At 46.0% G+C, this 22,335-nt stretch overlaps 1 protein-coding gene across 14 annotated transcripts in view; it reads right to left on the bottom strand.

Moving 5' to 3' along the window:
- Window positions 1–22,335, bottom strand: part of VGLL4 (vestigial like family member 4) — a 270,472-nt gene that overhangs the window by 32,016 nt on the left and 216,121 nt on the right. For all 14 annotated transcript variants that reach the window (XM_049715550.1, XM_049715545.1, XM_049715547.1 and 11 more), the window contains one exon: window positions 7,167–7,356. In XM_049715550.1, the coding sequence (XP_049571507.1) occupies window positions 7,167–7,356 (190 nt within the window). The remainder of the gene's footprint in view (window positions 1–7,166; window positions 7,357–22,335) is intronic.

Here is a 22,335-nt window from a genome sequence, read left to right as displayed (position 1 = left end):
AAACACGTATTACTGTTTACCTAATAAAAACACGTCACTGTTTACCCTTTAAAGTCTCAGCTGCTGTTAGGTCAAGGTACTGAAATAACCCCAACTTTTCAATTTCCTCTGGGTCTAGCTGGGTTTTTTTTAAATTTAAACTGTAGTTGATTTACAATATTGTGTTAGCTTCAGGTATACAACAAAGCGACTAGGTTTTATATAGATAGATATAGATAAATCTATATATATACACACACAAATATATAAATAATCTTTTTCAGATTCTTTTCCATTCTAGGTTATTACAAGATACTGAATATAGTTCCCTGGGCTCTACAGTAAATCCTTGTTGTCTATCTATTTTGCATACAGTATCTGTTAATCCCGTATTCCTAGTTTATCGCTCTCCCCACACCTTTCCCCTTTGGTAACCAGAGGTTTGTTTTCTATGTCTGTGAGTCTGTTTCTGTTTTATACCTAAGTTCATTTGTATTATTTTTAGATTCCACATGTAAGTGCTATCATATAATATTTGTCTTTCTCTGTCCAACTTACTTCACTTAGTATGATAGTCTCTAGGTCCATCCATGTTGCTGCCAATGGCAATATTTCATTCTTTTTTATGGCTGAGTAATATTCAATGGTATATACGTAGCACATCTTCTTTATCCGTTCATCTGTTGATGGACACTTAGGTTGCTTCCATGTCTTGGCTATTGTAAATAGTGCTGCTATGAACATAGGGGTGCATGTGTCTTTTAGAATTGGAGATTTCATCTTTTCCGGATATATGCCCAGGAGTGGGATTGCTGCATCATATGCTAGCTCTAGCTTTCGTTTTTTAAGGAACCTCCATACTGTTTTCCATAGTGGCTGCACCAATTTACATTCCCTCTGGGTCTGGTTTTAAACTGAAATGAGGAATAGCTTCCTCTACTTTCATGAAGTCTGTGGACTAACAGTCCCCTGGTAAAGCACGTTCATACACATCCCTACTAAAGGTACTAAAGAGATACAAGAAATGGAGAATCACCAAACAGAGCATGACGGTGCTCTTATACTTTACAAACTAGATACTCCTGAACACCTGAGGTACCATCTACACAATCAATCCCTCTGGGGGAAAAAAATGTCCATTCTAGTCAGTAATCAGTAAGGTTTTGTGTTTTTTTTAAACCGAGTTTCTAAATCACACCCAGAACGTGATTTCAAAGGCTTCCTCCAATCTTCTGTCAAGCTGCAAGAATTACTGGTTTTGAGTCTGTTTTTCCCTCTTTTTCTGTTCACTCTCATGGGGTCAAGAGGGAAGTGACTGAGACCAAGGGAGAAAAAAAAATAAAATAAAAATAAGAATAGGAGGTTAAGGGAAGAAGAAAGCAAAGGAGAAAGAAGGAGGAAGAGAAAGGGGAGGAGCAAAGGGAACAGAGGACCCGAGCCTGGAGAACGTACCCAAGGATACACCAGAATCGGCTCCATCAGACTTGAGGAAAACTTCAAAGGCATGGCCACAGAAGCAAAGACAACATCAGGGGACATATTTCACACCAGGAGAGGATTTCAAAGGAACAGCACCAGGGAGAAGGGGTCATGTTTTCTTTCGCTGGGCCCTGCCTCTTTCAGCTTGGATGGTTAACGCCGTCTGGGGCGAGCACGGCCGTTACTGCACAAGGCCAGTGACCATGGCTTTGATCTCAGTGTGAGCTTCTGGGTTTTGCCCTGTTCTGAGGCCAGGGGCAACTATTTTGCACATTTATATAGCACTGATCAAAGAGAGGGTGCCTCTTCCAATCGGGAAATGAGCTCAAAGAGCACGTTCTCTGGACAGTGGGTCTAATTTTCAATTCAACACAAAAATTATTTAGCACCTGCCATGTGCCAGACACTAGAATGGTCAAATGTCACCCTAAATATGTGATGTCCATCTTTAAGATGCATGTCATCCTGTCTCAGGTGAGATACAGCTGTGACAGAATCACGTGACGATTGGTTTCGGTGTCACACACAGCAAGGTTAATCCCAGCTCCATCACTTTGGACACGTTATGCTCTCAATTTCTGCTTCTGTAATACGCACGCACGCACGCACGCGCGCGCGCACACACACACACACACACCCCCCATCTTAAAGGGACACACTTATTGTAAGGGTTAAATGAGATAACACACTTAAAGTGTCTGGCATAGGGCCAGTATAGAGTAAGCACTCAATATACATTCCCTTCCTCTCACAGGTAACTGAGTGAACAGTTGAGCTACATACCCATCACTCACACACAGAGGTGAAAACTGAAATCCATCTTAGACCATCCTCTTCGGCACAGAACTCTCACCAGGTTCCACCAGCCAAGCACCTAGACTAAGTCTCAAAACCAGTGTGAATTCAGCGTGTTGTTACACGGCATCAACTGTTAGCCTTCAAGAGTCTTCATTGTATTACAAATACACAAGATATTACAAATGCACAAGATTGTCCATTGCAGCATTATTATAAAATATTATCTAAATGTCCAAACAAAGGGGATTAGCTGAACCCACCATGGCATATGCATGCAATGGAGTACTACGCAGTTGCAAACAAGGATGAGAAACTGGCATGAAGCGATTTCCACAATACATGGTTGACTGAAAACACCTGAGCTCAAGTGAGTATACAAAGTATGGCACCTTGTGTGTCAGAAAGAAAGGGAATGAGAAAATATTCATGTACCTGCTTACTTTAACAGAAAGACACAGAAGAAGCGTAATCACCTTCAGGGTTAGCGAACAAGAGCAGTGAATGGGACAGGGAAGGGAATAATGCTCCTCTAGGACTTTCTGTTTGTTTGTTTTGTTCTGTTTTTGTTTTTTGCGGTACACAGGCCTCTCACTGTCGCGGCCTCTCCCATTGCGGAACACCGGACACAAAGGCTTAGCAGCCATGGCTCACGGGCCCAGCCGCTCCGCGGCATGTGGGATCTTCCCGGACCGGGGCACGAACCCGTGTCCCCTGCAACGGCAGGCGGACTCTCAACCACTGCGCCACCAGGGAAGCCCTCCTCTAGTACTTTTAAATAGAGTTTTAACTTTTTTTTTCTTTCAGTCTCATTAAGACATAATTGACAGATAGCACTGTGTAGGTTTAAGGTGCACAGCATAATGACTTCACTTACTTAAACGGCAATATGATGACACAGTCTTGACTTTCAGAAGCATGTTAATAGTTTACATATTGAAAAAATGAAATCAACAAGGATGGGAAAAAAATCTCCCACTGAGTGCCAGCAGAAATTAATTATAGATTGTAATTAACGCAACACTGAAGTGGGGAGGGGAGGTAACTTTTGAAGTTGGTACTTCAAAAGAGGCTACTATTCTACCCTCAGCACCAGGGGAAAAAAAACACCAACAAATCTTGAACTCTTTTTAGCAGGTTTGTTTTTCAGAGTGGTACAGGCATAGCAATTCTGAAACTCTTTTAAGTGTGCTGTAGGACTGAACACTAAGTAAATGGGCTGAAGTTGTTGGAATCAGGGAGATACAAATATGGAATAGGGGAGGGTGAGGAAGAACTCCGTGGGGTTGGATTATAACTGGAGTATTAAAATGAACTCATGATTCCCTGGCTCTTTCCACAGAGTCTAGAAACCATGCTGTTCAACAGAACTTTCTGTGATGGTAGAAATGTTCTATGTGTGTTCTGTCCAATGTGCTAGCCACTAGCCACATGTGGCTACTGAGCTGGAAATGTGGCTACTGCAACTGAGGAACTGATTTTTTAAACTTTATTTAATGTTAAGTGTGATCTGCCACATGCAACTGTGTCTACTGTATTAGACAACTCAAGTCTAGAGACAATGACACCACAGTTACACTGAGCACCCAGATCTTGGCTTCTAAATACTACTCCCCACTGAAAGGAATTAGGGTCCCCAGGAGAAACGGCCGACTCCATGGCTGAAGCAGGTAAGTTACAAGAGGAACATCTGGTCTGCCAGGCAATAAGAAAGTGCTCAAAAAAGGGGTGGGGGGGGGAAAGGCATGTAAGAAGGACACATAAGGGCTTCCCAGGTGGCGCAGTGGTTGAGAGTCCGCCTGCCGATGCAGGGGACGCGGGTTCGTGCCCCGGTCCAGGAAGATCCCACATGCCGCGGAGCAGCTGGGCCCGTGAGCCATGGCCGCTGAGCCTTTGTGTCCGGAGCCTGTGTTCCGCAACGGGAGAGGCCGCGACAGTGAGAGGCCCGTGTACCACAAAAAAAAAAAAAAAAAAAAAAAAAAAAAAGAAGGACATATGAGTCAGTTGAAGGGACTCTTATCTGCCACATCAGGGACAGCTCAACTCACCAAACAAAACAGGAATCCCTGAGTCCATATGGATGACAGACAGGGGGAAAGGAGAGCTCTTCCTCACCAGATCACACTTGAATACCAAGGTCCTAGAAAAAATTACTCACTGACATTTCCACAAGACGAACCCCACTCTACCCCTTGCCTCATACCTTGATCTACTTTATTTCTACGGCAGATAAGAGTACTTTTCAACTCCCAAATAAGACATTCATGTTCTTAACACTTAGGGAACAAAACAAAAAAACTGCTCAGGGTCACCCTTTCAGTAAGAAAATAAAGAGTTCAAATGACCGAGGAATCCTCAGTTTCCAAGTTCTGGAGAAATCACTAGGCAAACCTCTTCCCTCTCCCCCTCCTCCCCGAACCAAATCAAATGAAAGTTGGTCATACTCTGTAGCTCCCTACCCTGGCTCAACCTCTCCATCTCTCTACTGGAAAATATCTCAGTATGATGGTTATAGTGAAATGCAGCCAAAGCATGCATCTCTGAGACCCTCTTCATAGGAATCTGTAACTCAGTACAGGAAGTTTCTTGGATATCTTAAATAAAAAGGAGGGGACACACTATCGTGCAAATAGGAAACATTTCATCAGATCAGACAATGCACTTAAGTACCCTAACCCATGAAGAAGTAAGAGATGCAGCATCTTTTAAACGTGCCTGTGAAACTGGTCATGCAGCGCTTAGAAAACACACGTGGAAACATCAGTAACGTTACTGAGATGAGGAATTAACCTGCGGCGAACAAGTGACACTGCCCACCTTTCCTCTCTGAGTCCAGGGAGTTGGCCCAGGGGGCGCTGCCGTTTCTGGTTTTCTAAACCTGTGCATGATGACATCCATTGTGAGCTGCAAGTGAACTCTGCAGTTCTATTACTTACACTTTCAATCATTTACAGTGTCATCACAGATCTGTGCATCGAGGTCACATTTGTAACCACCCAAGGAGTTACAAAATCATTCTCTAAATGCTTCGACGTTCTAATGATACTAATAACGACGAAAGCTCTGCTTGTCATCTGCCAGGCACTGCACTAAGCGCTCACCATCATCCTTTGAGGAAGGACCCACTATGACTCCCGCTGAAAGATAAGGAAGCTGGGATGTTAACCCCGACGCTACGACGTTCCCACATTACATTCACTGTAACAGTGCTCTTATTCCCTATCATTACCAGTATCTGAATAATGGATTCATTAATAATAAAAGCAGTAACTGTCATCAACTGAGTATTGTACTGGGCCCAACTCCTCGCATATTTTCACTCTACTGCTCACAATAGGTCTATACATGAACTGTCAGCATTGCCATTTTACAGAGAAGGATATCGGGCCCAGATAAATTAAGTGATTGTCCAAGGCCACAAAGATGGTGAGTGGCAGAATTGGGATTTAAACTAAGGCAAGCTTGATCACAAAACCTACTATCTCAGAGCCACCTCCCCCTTTCTTCGTTTAAAAAAAAAAAAAGAGAAAAAGAAAAAAAAAAAAAAGGACCAAATGTCTCTTATTTGGGTTTGGAGAGAGGAAGAGATTCCTAGTAACATAAGAATGAACTCCAAACAGTTGGACGCCCAGGGTCTAAATTATGAGCCTCTCCCTCTTTGCGAGAGGTCATTGTTTTGCAGAGCCTTGTTGCTGGATTCCTCATCGTAGCAAATTCCAGGGCTCCAGACTGCAGGCTCAGCCTCTGACTAACACTACAGTGATTTACTGAGGATAGAGAAATACCGCTGTCAGTATGTCTTATGACTACACACACAGGCCAGCGCGCTGGAATGCCGGCAATGCCGAGGGCTGCTGGCGCGTTCGGCCCCCTCGAACCGTGCTAGGTCCCCGCCTCCAGTGAGGAGCCTGGAATATGAGGTCCACGTTCCTGCCAGGAATGGCAGCATCCTCGGAAGGACTGGGGATGGCCGAGCATCCTGAGTAATCACTACACATTAAGTCACGTGTGCGGAGGAGAAAGGAGCAGCGCCTTTTACCCAGACAGACAGCGCGCTACTTCCAGCCGTCAGGGCGGCCTCCGCCCTCTGCCAAGACCCCAGACTACCCACCGGCCTCCCAACCGCCAGGCCAGCCTCCCCGCGCAGCTGCCTGGGGGGTCCCCGAGGCCGCCAGACCTCCGAAGAAGCATCCGCTCCCTCCGCGAGGCGTGCGTGTGAGAAACACAACGAGGGAGCCCAGATACAGCGCGCCGGTTTCCAAATACAAACGTGGTGACGCCGCATCGGGTCACAGAACTTTCGTCTCAGCAAAGGGGGACACTGAGGCGCAGGGAGTTGAAGCAACGCGCGCGGAGGCCGCAGGCGCGGGCGGGGACGGAGGGGCAGGGCCGCCGCCCGGGCACCGCTCCTCTGCGCGCGGGAGGAAGCTCCCTCAGCCGCGCGGGGCAGCCCCGCGCGCGTCCCCAGCACGAAAAGCGCCCTCCCCACCGTGGGACACACAGCTGCGGCTGCACACCTAGCTCTCAGGGTGCACAACTGGGGCTCCTGAGCCAGCATTTCACAGCGGTGGCCCGGCGCTCGCCCCTTCGGCCACTGCCCCGGCCCCTAAGGACACTCGGTGGGGACCGGCCCCCTGCGCAAGCAGCTGGCAGTGACCAGGCAAGAGAAGCCAAGGCTTCCAGACAACGTCCCCAAGCCGCTCTAGGGAAAGGTAGCTCCTCTGGGGAACACACTCGAATGGCTGCACACATGCGTCGGAAGGAGATGAGAGGTCACCTCTCCTGGAGCTATTAACACCGGTTTAGTGCCCGCTCCTGGCAGGGGAGTAGTGGGCATCTCTCCCCTTCCGAGTCAGCGGCACAGAGTGGCAAGAGAACCGTGGCCCAGGACCCGCTTCAGGGGGGGCACTTACAGGTGGGGGGCGAAGATGCGACTCATCTTGGAAGCATGGTCACTTTCACAGTCCAGCTCGTCGTCGCCGGGCTCCACGGTGAACTTCCTCTTGCTGGGACTGATGGGCGGGGGCCCCGTGCGGTGACTAGTGAGGGCCGAGGCCACGGGCAGGGTCTGCAGCCGGGGCTCCCCCCTGAGAGCAGCTTCACCTGAGCAGAGAGAGAGAGACACACGTGTCACCAAGCAGGAGACACGCCCCCACCCCGGCCCCTCGCAAAACGACTCCCGGGGTAAAGTTTCTGGCAACGGGATGGGCTGCCATTCTCAAAACGCGCCCGGGCCCCGGGGAGCCTCCAAGCGCGAGCCCTTCCACATAAACATGGTTTCCCAGCACAGTCGCTCTTTTCTGCCCCAGCGTTATTGAGATATCACTGACATATATCATTGTGTCGGTTTAAGGTGAACAACGTGTTGATTTGATACACTTATACATTGCAAAACGTTACCACCAGAGCTAACACATCCAACACGTCACATACCTAGCATTTCTTCGGTAACTTTTTAGGGCTTTAAAATAAAAAGTTGCAATAAAGTAACTGGGGACAGAGGGCGTATCAACCATAAACCATCTCAAAAGTTAACTGAAGACAACAGAGGTCTTTTGATTTTCGGGTATTCACCTACAAACCTGGAAGAGCATGACGGCCTAACCGTGGGTTCATGAAACAACTAAACTCACCTTTCCTGCTTGTTACACTTTTATTACGTCTTTGGTATGTTACCTTTTTTAAGAATGAGGAAAATTTATGGGTTAATAGTTCACATGTTTGCCCCCCAACGTTAAAACAAACAAAAATACGTTGTTTAATGGGAAATACTTATTTTTTTCTTACGGTACACTAAAGATGGCATGTTAAAAATATGATTATTATTGGGCTTCCCTGGTGGCGCAGTGGCTGAGAGTCCGCCTGCCGATGCAGGGGACGCGGGTTCGTGCCCCGGTCCGGGAAGATCCCACGTGCCGCGGAGCGGCTGGGCGCGTGAGCCATGGCCGCTGAGCCTGCGCATCCGGAGCCTGTGCTCCGCGGCGGGAGAGGCCACAACGGTGAGAGGCCCGCGTACCGCAAAAAAAAAAAAAAAAAAAAAAAAAATATGATTATTATCAGCACTAAGTTTCTGTGGATAATCTGTCACCAGCTTAATGCACATGTGCTGTTCTCAAAATATTTTCAAAGTCAGACACTCACGATCAGAATTCACATTTTGATCTGATTCGACATCTTGCTGTCTTTCATTCCCGTTTCAGAAAGGCTTCATGCAAAGAGATAACTTTGTGCCTTGTTATGAATTAAAATAAGCATAACCTTTCATTACAAGAATGGTTATATACTTTCTAAAATTTATAAGCAAGAGTAATAGTTACTTTAAGAGAAAACATCAAGCTTTCTAAGTCATGGGGGGCTGAGTACCTAAAATTTTCACAAATAATAACCTGTTTGTTGTGCTTTTCATATTGGCCTCGAAGGCCTGACCAATTTTGTTTCCACTTGGTCACCATTTGAGAGTCACATTAGGATAAAGTCGACTTCATCTGAGGCCTGTGGTACCTAAGAAAGGAAATCTTTGTTTGCCACCACTAATTTTCGTATCGTCACAGAATGCGTGGACAGTTTTAACAGCCGTTTGCTTCACACACATATGACAAATGCGATTTTGTTAGGGAAAGGAGGGGAAAATGCCTTCTTAATGTTTACCAGGAAAAATAAAAATTTTGCCAATTTAGTCAGCAAGATATAAACTAGCAAATATACAGTCACCCATAATACACCTCTAGTCAGGATTTCTTTTAAGGATTCTGGCCCCAAAGCAAACTGGAACTTTCCATTTTAAATGAAATACCTAAAACACAAGCCCTACGCTGGCCTGCTACACTCAGAAACTCAGCAGGATTTTGGTTGACCTCTACTTCGTATTAAGTCATTTTTGGTTTAAACAAACAAACAAACAGCAGTGCTAATATCTGTACCTTAATAAATTAGAAAATATCCTTTCGAAAGCTGCCCCTCCTTCTCATTCTCTCCTTCTCCACAGAGCATCAGTAACCCGGTTAACTTCTGGAGGAGCCCTGGTGATACCCTGAGAAACCCAACCACTGCCAATCAAGCCTCATCCGCAAGGCACAGCGCCAGCGCACCCTCCACCCAGCGTCTCTCCACGTCCCTGGCAGCGTAAGTGGGATGAGGAGTACTCTGTGAGGACCCCCGGGCTTTGGGAGCCATTTCATCAGATGCCAGATGTGTGGCAATGCCAGTTGCCATGGAAAATCGCCACCGTATCAACGAAGTCGAATCACCCCAAAAAAGGAAGAGTCACTCATTACGCAAGAAATCACTGTTACGTGAAGAGCAAAACTCTTGGGGTGACGATAACATTCCTGCTTCACTCCGCAGTTTCCATCCTCGTACAAGTTCTTGGGCTTGTTTGCATTTAAGTCCATCAAATGGAGGCACTGCTCATCTTAAGACTGAATTGCTGGTGGCTGGCAGAGAAAGTCCACAGGAATCCTTCGAAAACACTGGAGATCGGGAACCTGGCAGGTGAAGGACCCACGAAGGAACCACAGGTGGTCCTGGGGGGAGGGGGGCTCCTCCAGAGATGACGGGGACATGCATGCCGTTAGTGCTGGGTTCCCTCGTGTGACAGATGGACTCACCTACTCAGGGTCACATGTGAACAGGTTAACTATAGCAAGAACCATGCCCTCTGCCTATCAGGCTAACACCTCCTCCTAAACACCGTGCAAGCCCCACACACGGCTCAGCACAAAGAAACCAGGGGCAGGAGGAAAAGAGCCACAGTTAGAAGGGCAGGCAGGTCTGCTCAGTTACACGCCTTCAGCCTTCATTCATCTCTGGAGAGGGCCCTGGCCCAACGCCAGGTATCGTAGAGCAGGATTTGCTGGTGTCAGTGTGTACGTAGCAAAACAAGGTTAAAATTATTTTAGTAAAACTCTATTTTAATTTATTTTTGGCCGCACTGAGTCTTTGTTGCTGCACGTGGGCTTTCTCTAGTTGCGCAGAGCGGGGGCTACTCTTTGTTGCGGTTCGCGGGCTTCTCACTGCGGCGGTTTCTCTTGTCGCGGAGCACGGGCTCTAGGCACGCGGGCTTCAGTAGCTGTGGCTCGCGGGCTCTAGAGTGCAGGCTCAGTAGTTGTGGCGCACAGGCTTAGTTGCTCTGCGGCATGTGGGATCTTCCCGGACCAGGGATCGAACCTGTGTCCCCTGCACTGGCGGGCAGATTCTTATCCACTGTAGCAACATGGAAGCCCGAGGAGTACATTTCATCTGGGAGTCAAGGCACGTGTGGGATACCCTCCCTTTATTTAGAAACAGGCAAATATGGGCACGTACTTCCCCCCTCTGGGCCTCCATCCAACCAGGGGACAGACTAGCTAATATCTCATATTCCTTCAGACCCAATTCTACGGTCCACAATCCTGTAATCAATTAAGTAACCAACCAACCAACCAACATTTACTATGAAATTATTACTTGTGAAATACTGAACTAAGACATCAAAACCCAAAGTACGTACCTCAGATCTTATATGTAAAAAAAAAGTGAATCCACGGTCAAATAAATTTGGAAAACACAAGATTAAATAATTTTCCCAGGAGTTCCTTCTTGTCTTCTAATGCATGTGCCAGTTTCCAAGAGAGAAACACAGCAGCGCTGCCTTCAATCACGCCACCCCCAATTCATCCTACACCTTCTGTAGACACAGCCTTCCAAGGCTCCGTTGTGAGAACATCACCCCATCCTTACCCAAAGAGCCAGGAGCTTGCCAGTCACTGATAAAACACTATCCACACTGCTTCAGCACTCAAAGTCAACACCTGGTCCCAGCTATGCTTCTCATCTGTGTTCCTAGTATTCCTCTTACTAAGCTCTGAAATTTTCAGCCCTAAAGTTTAAACTAGACTAGTCACCATTCCACAGAGAACTAAAGATCTTTACTCAGGTTCTTCCCCTAATCTTCTTGTGTTGAATCCTACACATCCTGCAAAGGCCACTTTTAAAATGCTACCTCCATCAGGTTGCCTTCCTTGATTCCTCAATCTGAAAGTCATCTCTTTTCCTGAATACCCACAGAAATTGATCACTATGGCCCTTCCCTTCCCACTCTGTTCTGTGCCCCTTGAAGCAAGGGACATTTTATTCATTTTCTATCCTTAGAACACAGAGCACAATATATTCCATGCAGCAGATGGTTAGTATACACTGACAATGAGTAAATGAGGCAAGGGGTGCCCAGGTTATAGAGTTTTGAGGTATGTTAAAGATCAAAGATAACGTAGAATAAGGAATTTTTAAAGATCTATTTAAGGATATATTTATATAAAGAACGCTTACAACTCAACAAGAGAAAGATAACCCGATTTAAAAATAGGAAAGTATCTCACAAGAACTTTCTCCAAAGAAGAGAACCGCCAAGAAGCACAAGGGAAGATCTTCAACATCGCTAGACGTCAGGGAAACACAAAACAGAACCACAATGAGACACCACCTCGCAGCCACTAGGAGGGCTAGGATGAAAAGACAGAGGACAAGTGTTGACGAGGATGTGAAGAGGTTAGAACCCTCGTGTCTTCCTGGAGCAAAGGTGAAATGTGCAGGTGCTGGGGAAAACCACTTGGGGCAGTTCCTCAAATGGTTAAACACAGACCCAGCAACTACTCTCCCAGGTATATATCCAAAAGAAATGAAAACATATACTCACACAAAACTTATACATGAAGGTTCACAGCAGCATTATTCATTATAGCCCAAAACCCGAATATCCATCAACAACGAACAGATATAAAAAATGTGGTATAGCCATACGATGGAATGTTATTCAGCTACAAGAAGGAATGAAGTACTGGTTCACGCTACGACACGGATGAACCTAGAATACAGTACGCTGAGTGAAAGAAGCCAACACAAAAGCCCACATGCCGTCAGCTTCCATTCTATGGAACGTCCAGGAAAGGCAAATGCATAGAGACAGAAAGTAGATTAGCGGCTGCTGGGGGCTGGGGGAAGTGAGGGCTGGGACACGGCTGCTACTGAGGGCAGGGTTTCTCTTGCGGGTGATAAGAAAATGTTCTAAAATGTATTGTGGTGAAGGGTGCATAGCTCTGTGAAGACACTAAAATCCACTGAATTGTATACTTTAAATGGGTGAATTGTACGGTAACGTGAATTATATTTCAATAAAGCTGTATTTATAAGTAGATGAAAGAAGATCCCAGTATTACGAGATCCTTTTCTCTCTCAGGCTTTTCCACAATTAACTGTTAAATAAGAACAAGCATCCATTAATTTTCCCTGAAATAAAAATAAACCTTTTGTTATTACAGCGATATCTCTCTGTCAGTCAGATAATTTTCTAAATATTTATCAAGTTAAAACAAATCAAAGCAGAAGTGCTTGAGGTTATGTAGACACTTGGATTCATCAGAGTCCTATTAAGCTCCAGCTCAGCTTTTAATCAGATTGTGTTTGAGTGTCTATTACATGCCGAAGGCTGTGCAAAGCGCTGTCAGAAAAACAAATGATGAAACTTATACAGACCCTGACCACAAGCAGGGAAGGGAAAAAAATACACACCAAAAGGAACTTATCTTGGTGTATAAAAGACTTCTTTCTTTTGTGCTCATGTGTATTCTAAATCTCACAATGGTTTGGTAATTGAAAAGGGAGAAATGATCTTTCTTTGTCAAGAACAAACAAGAGGAGGGAGTTTGAGCTGAGGAACCCAGTATTTTAAGTTTCTCGAGTTGGCTTAGCTACAACTGTCAATTTAACGGTTTTTTTTTAAGTTACAATTATAACTAAAGCAGCTCAACTTTTAAAATGTATCTGGCCTTTTCAACAGAAGATAATCCTATCCAGGTATGTGATGCTGCAGAACAATGCCTAATGGATACAAAAAATTTACTTAATTGCTGTTTTTAGTCATGGTAGCAGTTCTAGTATATGGATCAAAAATATTCCTTAAAGGGCTTCCCTGGTGGCGCAGTGGTTGAGAGTCTGCCTGCCGATGCAGGGGACACGGGTTCGTGCCCCGGTCCGAGAAGATCCCACGTGCCGCGGAGCGGCTGGGCCCGTGAGCCATGGTCGCTGAGCCTGTGCGTCCGGAGCCTGTGCTCCGCAACAGGAGAGGCCACAACAGTGAGAAGCCCGCGTACCGCAAAAAAAAAAAAAAAAATATATATATATATATATTCCTTAAATGTTTCTCCCAATTTTGAAGATGAGCAAGGATTTGGGCCCAAGATTTCACAAGAATCAGCATATATTAATTTCAATTTTAAAAAGTTTAACAGAGAGAAAGAAAAAAGAAAACCACTTAGCTTTATGATGTGCTATAGAATGATTCTGCTGAAATAGCAGAAGGAAAATCCTGCTGTCAACGTCAGAAATGGAGTGGGAGAAGAGAGACCAAGGCAGAGGGATGAGACCCACAGGAATCTGCAGCCTAGTTTCAGAATCCCATTCTTGCCATATTTAAAAGCTTCTAAGACCCCTTATTCCCTACATTATAATACAGCTAAAACTGAAGTTTGTCTATCATCAAGTGGCATATTTTGATAGGACTGTTTTTCTTTGGCGGACATGACACAGTGATTCATCTTAGACTGGACCCAATACAGAACCTGACTGGAGGGCCTTCAAAACAGCACCTGTCTCTTCAGCCCTGATTTCTTCATTTGTAAAATTCAGTGGTTCCATTAGCTCATCTTGAAGGCCTGCCTTTGGCTCTCAAATCTACGTTGCCCATAAGGTACATCTTCCAAAGGTGGTTGATAGAGAAATAGTCAACTTTTACAGGACGCCCTTGACATGGTGGGAGCAAAAGCTGGTTCAACTAAGAACTCCTGACTCAAAGCTCACCTCATAGTTGAAGGAGATTTAGTTAAGAACCAAGCACCCTTCTCAGTCCCAGTGTCCCGGCTTCATTTACTTATTCCAGTGCTACGAGAAAGTTGTCCTTAGTCAACTGAAGCCTGAGATAAAGGCAATGTGGTCCACAAAGCGCAGACTTGACTTTTACTGAGCTGAATGGCAGAGACTAAGACCTTCACCATGGAGCGGAGACAACTGATCGGGTTTCAGAGGGACGGACGGGTCCCGGGACAAAGCAGGGGCGGTGTCAGAACTGGGCTCAACCCCCGTCACAACGCCTCCATCAGCTCTGTGGGCCAAAGGCCAGACGGGGATTTGTGGCTGCACTTAAGGTGGGCATGACTCGGGGGAAATGAATCAAAATAAGGGCATTTATTGTCGTTTTATGGAGGTTAGACAGCACAAGGTTGAAATGACAATGTCTGTGTTTATGGGAAAGGGGAAGGGACAGCTATACTAAGGGGTCTCTTGCTATAACTTCTAAGGATTTTTCACAAAAATCTCCATGCCTTGCCCAACGGAGAGCTTTCTGCCACAATTTAAATCTCTGCTGTGTCCAAGATTTTACGTTCTACTCTCCTCCTCACCCCTTTTATTGTTTCTGAACGTAAACCAAAGAAGTAAAACTACGGCTCAGTCCCCCAAGCCAGCTGCCAGCAGTGGGATCGGTCTCCTGTGTGACCACAGCCCACGGCGACAGACTGACATCACCCTGCTGGCAGGGGAGCACCTGATAAAACAAACGCACTCTACATTTCACAACCCATCTCCCATCTCCCAAGCCCCGGCAGCCGGGGCCTATTCATTTTCTTTCAAAGAATACTTCTTTGTCTCACGGACCAGCAGCTGGGGAGAAGACAGAGAAGTCAGCCTCTTTCAAACAGTCCAACTTGTGGCTATTCTTGACTTTTTTCTTTTCTCTAAAAAGGAAGGCTGTTAGGCAATACGATGAAACCCAGGAGAGCCAGCAGAGATAAAAGATGTGACGTAGCGTCTGCAAGCGGCGCAAGGATTTCATGGCTCAGTGACGGAGCCCCCGCCCACCTCCGCTCGGGGTGCCCCACCAAGTGCCCTCCCCACTGTCACCCTAGACTCACGGCTCTAAACCCGCAGCCCGATCGTACATCTGGAGGCCAAACCTCAGCTAAAGGTCACTCTTGTCCAGTCAGCCAGGGTCAGGGGGCTCAGGGGAGGCTAGGCCAGACCCCCAAACTGAGCTTGGTTTCAGCAGCTCTCACCTTTTCTTTAGAGCAACAATGAGATTGTTAAGAGAGAAAAAAAACAAAAACAACCACAACCTGTATGACTGACTGCTACTAATACAATTAAGGATAACAACACCACAGTAAAACTTGCGGAGTTAAAACGCACACTGTTTTAATCAGAATTTCAAGTACTCCAGATAATCTTGTAGACATTACACTTTGTCAGAGCTTTCTTCTATCTTATATCAGCATATTTTATTTTAAAAGCATTTAAAAATCCGAGCTGGTATTCTGGGTTTCCCTGACTATAGTCCTGTAAGGGAAGAGAGGAAGAATAACTCCCATCCTGCAGCCAAGGAGAGTCGTGTTTCAAGAATGGGTGAAGGGACTTCCCTGGTGGTCCAGTGGGTAAGAATCCATCTTGCAATGCAGAGGATGCCAACTTGACCCCTGGTCGGGGAACTAAGATCCCACGTGCCGTGGGGCAACTAAGACCCGGCGTGCCACAACTAAGACCCGACGCAGCAAACTAAATAAATATTAAAAAAAATAATAACAATGGGTGAATAGCTCAAGTCACAAGACTGATTGATAGAAGGGCTGGAAGGAGACACCTGGCATTTTGCTTTCCTAGCTTTCATATCCTTCTAGCTGTGCAGGATGTTTACAGGTTACAGGTTAAGGAAAAGGAGTGGGAAGAAGACACTTGAAGGGAGGAAGTAGGAAAGAGAGTGGAAGGGAAGGGAGAGGAAGAGGAGGCATGCAGGGTGAGGGCGCGAAGGGGGACTCATGCGCTGAACTGTGCCCCCCAAATTCATATGTTGCAATCCTAACCCCAGTACTCAGAATGTGACTGTATGTAGAGATAGGGTCCTATGGGTGGGCCCCAATCCAATAGGACCAGTGTCCTTATAAGAGGAGATTAGGACACAGACAAGTACACACACAGAGGAAAGACCATGGAAACATGAAGATGGACATCTACGAGCCAAGAGGAGGGGCCTCAGGAGAAACCAACCCTGCCGACACCTTGATCTTTCGAAGTCCAGCCTCCAAAACTGTGAGAATAGATGCCTGCTGTGTGAGCCCCCAGTCTGGGGTACTATGATCCCACAGCCCCAGCTAACTAACATAGGAGGGAAGAAAGGGAGGAAGCAGGGAAGGCAGGGACAGGGCTGAAACCTGGGTCTGACACAAAGGATAAAGCTCTTCACTTTGGGACCTAACAGCTTCCACCGCTTGGTCTATCCTGACTGACCTGATCTAGTGGGACTGGTCGAGATGGAAGCAATTTTTTTTTTTAAGTTTTTCTTATTGTGGTAAAAGTCACATAATATAAAACATGCTATTTGAACCTTATTTAACTGTAGAGTTCAGTGGCACTAAGTGCATTCACATTGTTGTACAGCTCTCACCGTCATCCATCTCCTGAATTGTTCACCTTCCTAAACTGAAACTCTGTCCCCATTAAACACTAACTCCCCCTTCCCCCGCCCCCAACCCCCGGCCCCAGGCATCTACCAATGTGCTTTCCGACTCTATGAATTTGACTATTCTAGGCACCTCATATAAGTGGAGAAACGGAAGCAATTTAACGCCTGGAGGCCACTTCCAGATTAGAACCTGCCCAGGAGGGGACGAGACCCGTGGGCTGGCACAGAGAGCAAGGGGAGCCCTGGCTCCGTACCAGGAGAAGTGCAGAGAGACTCAGGCTGTGTCTCAGCGAGAACAAACGCACAGGAGAGACCAGGGCTCTCTCTGGAAAGCACAGGTGAAGGGGAGGGTCGAGGAGACCAGGCGGGGGTCTCACCCAGGCTGCTCCCAGACAGTGCCGAAGCTGCCGGTGCGCCAGGGGTGGACAGTGTAGACAGTTCCTAATGGTTTTAAACACCTGGAATTCTCCAGGGGCAAGAGGAGAAAGGGTAAAAAGACAATCCCCAAGAAATGGTAAGATGTCTATAATTCCCAATATACATTCTAAATACACAATAAGATGTTTTAATAAGGTGAAGAGAAAGGTTAATCTGTATCAAAAAGCACTAACTGAAAATAAAGTAAATTAAAAATTGCTATATTCGCATCCATATGTTGTTATTCATTGAATTAGCAAGTTCTGCATCATTTAAAATAACTGTGTTGTGCTCAGGGTTTAAAAAAAAAAATCCGTGCAATCTCATTTCCCTTACTGAGTTCACTTTATACCTGAACTGTACCTTCACAGATTATGTAATACTAACCTGGGTGAAATTATCACAAAGTAAGAGAACTCAGATTAATCTTACTATCTATATCATCTATACATATATACCACATATATATCATCTCGGCTTGAAGAAAATTTCAGGTACCAAACAGTGAGAAAATCAGGCTGAAGAGCCACAGATCTCAGCGTTAGGTTGGGTTTTGGCTTCATAAATCATAACTGGGATTTAATAGGATTGAACACCCGTTCGCATCCTTGGTTTCCTGAGCCAGACCTAGTAACCACACCGGCGTCTGTTCTTGGCCCTCGAACCCCAGACTGTGGCTCTGACGGGAGCTGCAGAGGGTTCAGAGTAAATCAGAGAAGCTGAGTCTGAAAGTACAAGCCCTGCTTTTACTGTATGGTGTCTGCCTGGATATTAGAACATCAGTACAGTGAGTCACACGCCCTCACATGTCCCTGTCTGAGGCCCCAGCACTGACACATGACCCGTGAACCCCAAGGAGATAAGAGCAGTTCAAGTACCTTGGATGCCAAGTGCACAGAACCCTCCTTAATGGAAAAGACTCTCTAAGCCCGCCAGAAATTCTTCACTGTTTACTAGCAAATCTACTTTTGTAACATGTTTCTGTCAATAAAAAAAGAGGAGAATTATGAAAGCAAAGTGTCTGCAGGTGGTATTGGAATCAGGCACTCTGCTGGGGACTCGACTTTCTTTCGAGTAGAGCTTACAGAAGGAATCGCTGAATGACGTGAAGCAAGAAAGAGGCTGTCCTAACCTCTTCAACAGGAGAGCCACCTGGGGAAGGTACCACCTCTTCAATGTATTATATAAGTGGGTAAAAATACCCTAAGCAACTCCCTCTTCCAGCCCTTTGGCATGCAACAGGTTAAACATCTAAGGTAACAGGCTAGTATCAGCACTGTCAAAACATTCTTAAATTTAAGGGAATTCTAGAGGGTATGACCGGGGCCAGAGGCCCTGGGAGTGCTGAACCTAAGAATCAGTCACTGACCACTGAAGGAGGAAAAAGAGAGTTTCGGGAGTGGAAGGAGACACTGGAAAACGAAACGTTCCTTCCTCTGACGTCCCATCACACTGACCCTCTAGAATGGACTTCTCACACCCTGGCTACTCTCGAGCTTGCCTGGGTCCCATCCTCTTTGTCCCACCTGCGTGTGGTCAGAGTGCGGCCCCGTGACTCGCTTCTGTGTCCCCGACCACGCTGGCCCAGTGCAGAGAGACGTGGTGGGCTTTGGGATCAAAGGTGTGATCTTGGCAAAGTCCCTTCATCTCTCTCGAGCCTCTATTTCTTCATCTACCTTGAGAGCTTCTTTTGTGAGAACCAGTGAAAACGCACAGGAAGTTCCCAGCCCTGCACGGGCCATCTGTTACTATACCATCTGTTCAATTCCATCCTTTGATACGACTCCAACCCAGAGGATGAAATGATGGGGGCAAAGGAACTACTCCAGGGTCGCTCCCACTGTTCACGAGAGGTTAGCACATGCACGGTTTCCACCAACTAGTCGAAAATCAGACACAGCGCCAGGAGCACAGGTCAGAGACCTTCCACACCTGCTTCACCAAGAGCCAGTGGGGGATCTTGGGGCAGCTACCTGACTGCCTGTGACTGTTTCCACGTGTGTGAAAAGGACCACGTGAACCCACACAGAGGCCCAGATCTATCTTAAGGGTTAAACTGGACACTTGGCACAGTGCCAGGTGCTCTAGCGCCCCTCCCCGCCCCCCACAGCCTCCCCTCGTTTGCTTGTTTCCAGACGCCTTTCCCCCCACTAGAATTCCTCCTGACCAATTCAGTCATCTCCACTTTCAACATGCCATCTCAAGGCGGCCAGCCGCCCAAGAGCACCTCTTCTGATACCACCGGCTGGAGTCTGCCCGGCTCCAGCTCCCAAACTACAGATTTCTGAGCCGTACCATCATGTTTGCTGCTGTCTCTCACGAGACAGACAGGCAGTCTTGTTCTCTGCAATAAATTCTAGTCCAGACCTGGAGGAAAAAGATGAGGCTCCCAGGAACCAACTCAGAATTCATACATAAACTGGCATATGAACTCCTGAAGGCCACAGATGGGCCGACCTACCCCAAACACGGAATCTCACATCAGCTCCAAACCCCTTCCAGCGTGGAGGCCGGCAGGTCGCTGGGACATGACAAACATCCTGAGTCCGACATCTCAGAAAGCCATTCCGCCAACCCACAGAGAGGCAGCAACCCACTGGATTACTTACTGCTGCTCACTGAGCTGGTTTCAGAAGCCAGAGTGATTTTTCCAAGGATTAAAATAGGACACAAAGTTCAAAGACTCCACAATACTGAGAGTGAAAGCAGCTCTGGGCACGCAGGCACACACGTGATCCAAGGGCCTAATCACCGTGAAGACTGGTAAAACGAGCCAGTTAAAGCAGGGTTCTGCCAGCCTTATCACTCAAACAGCCAAGTGCCCAAGTACGTAAGTTTATTTTTTCCAATTCTTAAATAATTTTAAAGCTACCGAAAAGTTTACTAAGTGAGCATCCCATTCCCTTCCCCTTGATTCATCTCGTCTGTCTACACACATGCACCTTTTAAACTATAACTGCTATAATTTTTAAGGTACCTTGCAGGCATCATATCGTACCCCAGATACTTCAAGTGTCTTCTACTAGTGAAGGCACTCTCCTTCACAGACACAGAACCATCATCACACCCAAGCAAGTTCAAGTTCATATATCATCATTACCTAATACCCAATCCAGGTTCAAATTTCCTCAACTGAACTATCTCTTCTGGGGGGAGGTAGTGGAGAGAATCCAGGATCCAATCACATACTGGTCGATGGACTTGTTGCATCTCTTTATTTTCTTCCTTTTTCATTTGTGGAATTTTTAAAAAACATCTTTATTGGAGTACAACTGCTTTACAATGTTGTGTTACTTTCTGCTGCATAACAAAGTGGATCAGCTATACGTATACATATATCCCCATATCCCCTCCCTCTTGTGTCTCCCTCCACCCTCCCTATCCCAACCCTCCCACAAAGCACGGAGCTGGCCTCCCTGTGCTATGCAGCTGCTTCCCACTAGCTATCTGTTTTACATTTGGTAGTGTATGTATGTCCATGCCACTCTCTCACTTCGTCCCAGCTTACCCTTCCCCCTCCCCGTGTCCTTAAGTCCATTCTCTACGTCTGCGTCTTTATTCCTGTCCTGCCCCTAGGTTCATCAGAACCTTTTTTTTTTTTTTTCAGATTCCACATATATGTGTCAGCATACGGTATTTCTTTTTCTCTTTCTGACTTACTTCACTCTGTATGACAGACTCCAGGGCCTTCCACCTCACTACAAATAACTCAATTTCGTTCTTTTTTATGGCTGAGTAATATTCCATTGTGTATATGTGCCATATCCACTCATCTGTTGATGGACACTTAGGTTGCTTCCATGTCCTGATTACTGTAAATAGTGCTGCAATGAACACTGTGGTACATGTCTCTTTTTTTTTTTTGCAGTACACGGGCCTCTCACTGTTGTGGCCTCTCCCATCGCGGGGCACAGGCTCGGGACGCGCAGGCTCAGCGGCCATGTCTCATGGGCCCAACCGCTCCGCGGCATGTGGGATCTTCCCGGACCGGGGCACGAGCCCGTGTCCCCTGCATCGGCAGGCGGACTCTCAACCACTGCGCCACCAGGGAAGCCCGGTACATGTCTCTTTTTGAAGTATGATTTTCTCAGGGTTTTTGCCCAGTAGTGGGATTGCTGGGTCATATGGTAGTTCTATTTTTAGTTTTTTACGGAACCTCCATGCTGTTCTCCAGAGTGACTGAATCAATTTACATTCCCACCAACAGTGCAAGAGGGTTCCCATTTCTCCACACCCTCTCCAGCATTTATTGTTTGTAGATTTTTTGATGATGGCCATTCTGACTGGTGTAAGGTGATAACCTCATTGTACTTTTGATTTGCATTTCTCTAATAATTAGTGATGTTGAGCAGCTTTGCATGTGCTTCTTAGCCATCTGTGTGTCTTCTTTGGAGAAATGTCTATTTAGGTCTTCTGCCCATTTTTGGATTGGGTTGTTTGTTTTTTTCATATTGAGCTGAATGAGTTGCTTATATATTCTAGACATTAATCCTTTGTCACGCTGCTTCGTTTGCAAATATTTTCTCCCATTCTGAGGGTTGTCTTTTCATCTTGTTTATGGTTGCCTTTGCTAGGCAAATCTTTTAAGTTTCATTAGGTCCCATTTGTTTATTTTTGTTTTTATTTCCATTTCTCTAGGAGGCGGGTCAAAAAGGACCTTGCTGTGATTTATGTCATAGAGTGTTCTGCCTATGTTTTCCTCTAAGAGTTTTATAGTGTCTGGCCTTACATTTAGGTCTTTAATCCATTTTGAGTTTATTTTTGTGTATGGTGTTAGTGAGTGTTCCAATGTCATTCCTTTACATGCAGCTGTCCAGTTTTCCCAGCACCACTTATTGAAGAGGCTGTCTTTTCTCCATTGTATATTCTATATTCTTGCCTCCTTTATCAAAGATAAGGTGACCATATGTGCGTGGGTTTATCTCTGGGTGTTCTATCCTGTTCCATTGATCTATATTCCTGTTTTTGTGCCAGTACCATACTGTCTTGATTACTGTAGCTTTGTAGTATAGTCTGAAGTCAGGGAGCCTGATTCCTCCAGCTCGTTCTTCTTTCTCAAGATTGCTTTGGCTCTTCAGGGTCTTTTGTGTTTCCATACAAACTGAATTTTTTTGTTCTAGTTCTGTGAAAAATGCCAGTGGTAGTTTGATAGGGATTGCATTGAATCTGTAGATTGCTTTGGG

The sequence above is a fragment of the Orcinus orca genome, chromosome 10, assembly GCF_937001465.1.
Source record: "Orcinus orca chromosome 10, mOrcOrc1.1, whole genome shotgun sequence".
NCBI classification, from domain to species: domain Eukaryota; kingdom Metazoa; phylum Chordata; class Mammalia; order Artiodactyla; family Delphinidae; genus Orcinus; species Orcinus orca.
This window is presented reverse-complemented; position numbering and strand designations above follow the sequence as displayed.